The sequence below is a fragment of the Egretta garzetta genome, unplaced genomic scaffold (assembly GCF_000687185.1).
Source record: "Egretta garzetta isolate BGI_Z169 unplaced genomic scaffold, ASM68718v1 scaffold122, whole genome shotgun sequence".
Lineage (NCBI taxonomy): Eukaryota > Metazoa > Chordata > Aves > Pelecaniformes > Ardeidae > Egretta > Egretta garzetta.
The window spans coordinates 837,116-844,567 of record NW_009258886.1 but is presented as its reverse complement, the minus strand read 5'-3'; the positions used below and the strand labels follow the sequence as shown (position 1 = coordinate 844,567).

Sequence of the window (7,452 nt, the reverse complement as noted above, 5' to 3'; positions counted from 1 at the left end):
CTATTTCTCTCTACACACGTCCATAACTTAATCTTCAGGTGAAATTGTTCTTGATGGGGGAGTTATTGGTATTCTGGCTGATGCCTTTTCAGAAGATAAGGAGTACTGAGATCGAGAAATAGGTATCTCCACAGGTCATCCCAACAGAGACATGCAATACAGGAAGGCTGAATTACCCTGTGGAGGGACCTTTCACTCATTTTTTTCTTTCACACCTTTGAATATAGTATGACTCTCATTCACTACCCATATATCAAACCCCCAGGGAGCTCCACACTGCTGTTCATCGCATCCTTGTCTCTGTCTGCATAAATGGGCATTAGACACATAATAAACCTATACACTATCTTTATTAAGCATGTGGAGGTGTCAAATCAAAAGCACAACTGTAAGATTTGAAACCTTTTGGAAAAAAAGAAATCCATATACTAAATAATTATAAGTAGTCTAGAAAGACTGAGTTTGCCTAGAAAGAGGAAAGGAGCATTTCTTCCAGGTGACAGCTACTGAAACAAGGCTGTTAAGCTTATCTGAATACGGTTAGTTGCCATCTTATTCAGCAAATGAGGTTAGCCAAAGCAAGTCAAAGATCTCATCTTTAAAACAAAAGTCCACTAGACATCATTGTCACTGTAAAGGGTTCTGCAATGTGATTATTACAGTATTTCTAAGACGCTTGGATCATTTGATCTAGTTTTCTAGCATATAGCGTTCAGATGATCTGAGAGTGTATTGGAAAGCTCTTGCTCTAACCACATTTCATAACTCTTCAGGCTTTACAGTACACTTCATACTTTAACTTTGTTCCCAGTTTAGTTCCTCCTACACGTTCTTCAAATGTTTTGTCCATTTTCTCATTCTGATCTTCACTGAAAAGATTCTTCCAGTCACTTACACGACCTTCAAAGAAGCAAAGAAACTCTTGAAAACCAAGAAATTTTATTGTTTTTTATTCTATAGATCTGTCATTCTTGTTTCATTGTACACTAAATGGAGTTGATCCATTTTTCAGGATAAAACTTCACTCATTTTTGCACCAATATAATTTTGTGAAGTCAGTGGAGCTACAGATCTGTGAAACTGCTATAATGCAAAAGAACATACCCCTCTTCAGGTGACTGTGTCCAAAAAAACAGCCTAAAGTCCTGTTTCCCTGCAGCACTCTACTCCAGTCATTTATGACTGACAAGGTGGAAGATCATGAAGGCTCGACTAAGAATCATCTGGCAGGAGGTAGAGCTGGATTTCTGCTCCCTTGGCAGCTTGAGTTTTTATTCAGTGACTTCTTTAATGTAAAATGCAGAAATAGATTCTGACAGCCAGGGTGGCCCTCTCATGCCTGTCCCCTACACTGCACTGCAAAAGTAGTTCCCTTCTGTTTCCCCTTCTCTGGATACCTGATTCTTGCATGCTTGGCTCACTTGTAACCTGTGAGTGTAAACAGGGAGTTGGCAGTGGCCCTTTCAGGGGGTCCTATGCTCTCCTAAAAAGTGTCATCATGCCACTCAGGCTGAGTTTAGCCCAGTTATGTTAATATGGCCCATAATGCTAATATATGTGCAAAACTGAAGCAAAGGATGGGTGGTCCAAGTTCTTGACTGTGTGACATTTCTACCTCTGGACCTCTTGAAGCTTCCTACCTTTGCGAAAGAGAACATTGCCAAATGCTCCATGGGTCTTCTGCGAGTTCTTCTTCATTGACTGGAAGCTGCTCCTCTCTACCACAGTCTGAAGCTCTTTCTCAGTCAGTGAAAGCCCAAAGAAAGCAGCTATGTTTTTCACACCCAGGACTGGATTCTGAAAAGTGGAATGTAACATACCACATGACATTCAAACAAATTACACTGTTTTTCAAGGTGTTTGCACTTCCCTACATCTCTCTGCTGGCTACATATACAATATAGAATATTCATGGAGTTCAGTAGGACTGGAGTGGTACACAGTGTTTCTCTTCTCCATAATTATTTCAGAGGAGATATGAGCTGTCTTCCTATAGATCACGAAAGATTGTACATGACTTACAGTTGAGCAAAATCCACGCTGTTGAATGTAAAAAAGCTCCCCCCAAAAAATGACTGGGAATTTTGATTTGCAGTGATTTGGGCTTATATCACAGCTAAAGAGACACAAAAAAAGTTTTAAAAAGGCTTTTAAGTTTGAATTTCACCTTTCCTTCCCTTAAAACAAGAACCTATCTCATAGAGTATCACACAATTTGAATACAGTACATGAACATAATTGTTAATTGGTTTAGGAACAAATGCTCTTTGAAGTATAACATATTGGTAACTATTGGTAACCTTACCTCTTTTAGCTCTTCATAAGTTATTGTCATAACATTTTCATCATCAGCATATTTGTTCCATTCAGAAACGTATTCAAAGTAGCATCCCCAGGGCACTAAATAAAACAAAAGAATCCTAAAATGAAGCATAAATGAAGATTAGACAAGCTTCTTATGAAATAAATCAATTTTTACTCCTGAAGTTGATCCCTCAGCCATGGGTATTATTAATCATGTCTATGCCAGAATTTACACCCTTCTGTGGGGATTATGGGGTTTTGCTCCAGGCTCTTCTGTCACATGCACATGTCTCAGGCATATGATACAATTTATAAATTGGTACAGTAAAACTTGTTAGAATTTCAAGACAGATGTGAGTCCACCGAAGAGCTATCACTACTCAAACCATCTTGTGGACTCCCTTAATCCAGTTTAAAACCTTGTTTAACCCCCCTTTCTGCTGGCCATGTGATAAGCCAAACTGAAGAATTTATGCAATGTTAAACCAGTGGGATTATTTTGTTTCTTTTTTAATGGACTTAGTCCAAATCACTCCTCTGGTCTAATTCAGCGTGTAGGCGTTCAGACGTCTGCATGGACACAAGATGATGGACACTGGAGAGGAGGGATGAAGGGGATCCAAGGTAGAGATAAGGAGGAACTTCTTCCAGAGAAAATATCAGTTTGTGCAAGTTAAAGCACTTTGCGGAAGTGCAGTTTTGATACCTCAGGAAGTAAGACAAGTACTGTAAACTTCGGATCAAATTTCTAACTTTCTGCCTTTAATCTCTGTTTTTGTACTGTAAACCCAAAAATCCTAGTGAAGCTGATTTACAAAGTGCAAGGTTTTTAGACAAACCACTGAATAATTGACACAGACAGAAGAATATACTGTACTTTTCTTCGTCATGAAAGCTACGAAGAAATCATCCCAGGTCTCATAGGAGGGAAGAGGAGACATGCCATTGGAAAAATGGTAAAAAGATGTAGCTACATCTTTTGGATTGCGAAGCAGCAACAATATCTAGAAAAAATTAAAATATTTTATTTGTAGAGAAGGACATAACAGACTATAGTATGACAAAAATAATAATCTACTTAATAATTGCAGGCTGGGGAATTTAAACTATCTTGTATACTACTTGCAGAAGTAGCAATTTCATTCTAAATTCAGAAGGTAAAGTACTTTGCTTCAGTACCTTGTGAAGATGGTTGCCTATAATTATTAAAATATCTTTTATAGATTACTCAAATTAATTATGCAGGCTCTAAGTATGCTCATTACAAGCATCATTCATCATTTAGGTAGTGGGGAAAAATCACAAAAATACAAATTCTCTCTGAAACTTGGTACACTGAAGCCCTCACTTGTGACAGCACCATAAAATGCCTCCCATAGGAAAGTGTGTCAAAATACATTTTACTGCTGGAGGATTTGTTCCATCATCCCATCTCACTTGTGGAGACTGACACAAAGATGTCAGTTAAGTGAGATGAATGGCAATACTTAAACAGGCATGTAGAAATGGCCAGGCTTAAGTATGAGTGATTCTGAAAATTGGCAGAATTGTCTTTTAAAAAAAATCTGTTGGAAGTGTTTGCTTTCAAGATATTAAAATCAGCACTCACCTTGGCTTTATTTTTGAAGATAGACCTGGGAAGATTTTCAGGACGGAGATGAGTAAATATAATTCTTCGGGAAGGTAATTTGTTCATTCGCTTTAAGAATTGGAAGGAGGAAAGTGGACAGTTCAGTTAGTACAAGTATTCTTTTCATCAGCCGATGATAAAATATTGCCTTGCCAAACTTATCAACAGTTATTGGCTGACAGAAATACTTATTTGTTGTGAGTGTTATCCAGGGATCTTAGTGGACTGCTCTGAGTAGCTCTAATCTTCAAAAGCCCCTGAGAATAAGCAATTGGAAAAAGATTATCCATTGCTAATTCTCCTCAGTGTCAATGAATTGAACATGTTCTGTTGGACAAGGGATCAAATCTAAAGGTAAGATGCAGGCTGTAACTGGGGGTGTGCGAAAGCTGAAGGATCTTCCAACCCAAAACATTCTATGATTCTATGAGAAAGAGAGGGGTGAGGAGCAAGAGTAAAAGAGACGGAAGTCAGTATTTCAGTATTTGACATTTCATTAAACTCTTCTTAAATACAAAACATGCTATGTTGAATTTCTCCAGTTCTTGCATAACTAACGAGTGTGTGCTCCTCTCAGGCCCTCTGAAGTGTCTATTTATCCCTCAGCATTTGGCAACGCAGACAAGATTCATCCTGACCAGATGCCGCATACAGAGAAGTGGGAGAGTTCTTCTCAAACAGTGGAATGTTTTACACAACAATATATTCAGTATTTGAAGCACAAAACTTTGACAGCTTTCATACATATTCTATTCCCACCTCATATTTTCCAGTATCTCCAATTTCGAGGTAGGGGAATTCTTCTAGTTCTCCATCATCCACGCTGCTTTCTTGATTCTGCGTTTTCTTTTCAAATATGGCTAAAAGATCATTTAAGATTTGACCTAGCCAGTTTGTGCCTGAAAGGGGAAAAACACAGAATTGTTTGTAAAACCTTTAAAATAAATAGAAATGGATTTGCTAGGAAAGCCAAGAGGAAGGTAGTACTACCAGGTGAGTTGCCTGGTCTCCTTTCATGTGATATGCTCACAGATGACTATCTGGATAATCGTCTCTCAGGGTCCTACCTTTGCTCTTTATAGGGATACATTTCTCCAACTCAGTGCATTGTAAATTATTTTGTATATTGTAAACTAACTTTTATATTGTAAATTAACTACTAAAGGAGGAGAACCACTAAGATTCAAATAGGAAAAACATGCATTAATGTAATAATTTTTTATTGTGACAAATATAAGGGGGACTGGGGTGATAAACCTGTACCTTCAAAACCTAGTATATTATGTATGCTTTCCGACGTGCTGCATGGGATTATCTTAGGAGGAAAGATGGGTCACAGAACTTCAACACAGGAGCAGAACTAGATCTGAAAATTGTGCTGTATGTTCTCATTTTCTTTACCACTAGGCACAAATTCTCTAAAGTGACATTTCCTATACACAGTTACTGTATTTTCTTTCAAAATATTAAAAGAGCTTGTAGAGGACTCCCATCTTTAGTTTGCCATTTCCTGACCATTGGACACTGGGTTCCTAAGAACTGTGTTCTGGTGCATAGCATTTCTTCAAAAAGAAAACAGGATAAAAAAGCAAAAACTTTACAATCCTATCAACTGTGACTATCTACTGTAAGACAGTGTGAATGCAATTGCTGGAGGAGAGAAACAGCTACATTAAAATGGATATGAGACACCTAATCCAAACCTGTAGCTCTGATATGGGCCAGTATAGGGTGCTTTCAGGCAGAAGGAGCAAAGATACAGGGTAAACTCACAACCCTAGCAAAGTTCTCCTCTTGATTTCCCAATAGTCAAAGATCAGTGTGATCACTTCAAGTATTACAGAAATAATTCTTTGATTGCTATGGATTTCAGGTATTCTTGACACCTCTGTGAAATAAACTAAAGAATATGCAGCATGGCATGGGAAGGTACCAAAAGCTCCATTCTGCATAAAAATATAAAGCTACTAACTTTACAAATATAAATGTGAGAGCAGAGCCTTCCCTATCAGGAGATCTGCTTATCTCTGGTGTGAGAACTGTATTTTAATTCTCTCTAATTTGTGCATTTAACTTCATAACTACAAAAAGTAAAGATAACAAAAACCTTTACATGCTACAGAAAAGAAAATCAGATGGCTTTTTCACAGTCATTTGAAAAATGCCCTATATAAAATCTTCATAATTAACTTTGTAGTGCTTTTTAAGAGCAAAATTAGTTCTACAATTTTTTTTTAAATTCTAAATACTATTATTTAGTATAATGTATAGTATTATATATCATATAATGCATATGATATATATTTAGTACAAACCTACTTATCTGCCATTAGATAACTTTATTTATGAAGAAAGCAAACTGTATTCACCAGATTTCGGGTATCCTGCCAAAATGATATCGTCGCTCCTGGCTTCAAGGGACTCCATGGCTCTGAATACTTCAGTACTGCAAAAAGTAGTAGGGTAGAGAACCCCCTTGTAGGAAAAAAGCAGTTCATCACGATCCATTGTGTTAGCAGCAGCCATTGCATTATCTATTACATCAGTAAATTTTTTCCTGGACTTCTCCATTCTTCTCTCTCTCACCACAGGCTCCGTCACAGTGTGAAATACTATGCAGAAAGAGACCCACAGATTACCCTTTAATAGAGGGTTGGTTGTTGGTTGGGGGTTTTTTTTTGAGCCTGTGAGCAATAATTTACTCCTCTTCCTGAAACTGTAAAGAAATGCGCAACACCAGTCAAAGACCTTAAGTCATTTGACCCTTTTGAAATCAGAAGTTGAACATACGCAAACAAGAAAAACAAGAAAATGCAATTGCTTTCCAAGTTAAAGGGCTTAACTGACTTCAAAATATCATGCCAAAAAAATCTGAAATTGCAACACAGTGTTTATAAATAAAACATATCCAAATAGAACAACGTGAATTGCATGCTGGGGTTTAAACGGCACGAACACATTCCTCATGGCAGTTCTGCTCTTTCCAGTTCTCCCTCTGCTGGGATTTTTATCTTTTTTTTGTTATATCACTCATCATTCTCACTGAAATAGGATCACATGTGTTGGGATTGGGAGAGAAAATGTTCAGTGCGCTAGCAACTGAGCTGTGGACTGTCCCGTGAGGGTGGCCAGCTGCTCCCTCCAGCTGGAGCCCAGGAGAGCACGTGGACACACACACTCTTTGGCCACTGTTCAGACTGCAGTACAGAGTTCTGGCTTTCTGGTGGTTACATGGGAACGACTCATTTATACATGTTCTTTCCTTAATGAGTTCAAACATTGTTTAACAACTGATCAGTCATTACTGAGTTGGTAATAATATAATCTCAGCTACGATTAGCATTTATAACGCACTTCATGTGTTCAGTTGCACTGCACTGACCTCAGTAGAAAAACTGGTTAGGCCCAGGTTTAATATTCAAGTCTCTGGCAAGAGGATGGGTCACAAGGAACAAGGAAATAGTTCCCCCTGAAAATTCATGCCAAGCATCTAAATACCACTCTTTCTTGTCTCTTTC

General features: G+C 37.9%; 1 protein-coding gene across 1 annotated transcript; it reads right to left on the bottom strand.

The window, feature by feature from the left end:
- Positions 1–769: 769 nt before the first annotated feature.
- Positions 770–6,505, bottom strand: LOC104121925 (sulfotransferase 6B1). Its single transcript, XM_009633991.2, has 7 exons — positions 6,304–6,505; positions 4,694–4,833; positions 3,914–4,003; positions 3,182–3,308; positions 2,306–2,400; positions 1,641–1,797; positions 770–900 (listed from the first exon to the last, which is right to left on the bottom strand). Exons 1-7 carry the CDS (start codon positions 6,503–6,505, stop codon positions 770–772), a joined length of 942 nt encoding a protein of 313 aa, XP_009632286.1.
- Positions 6,506–7,452: the final 947 nt, after the last annotated feature.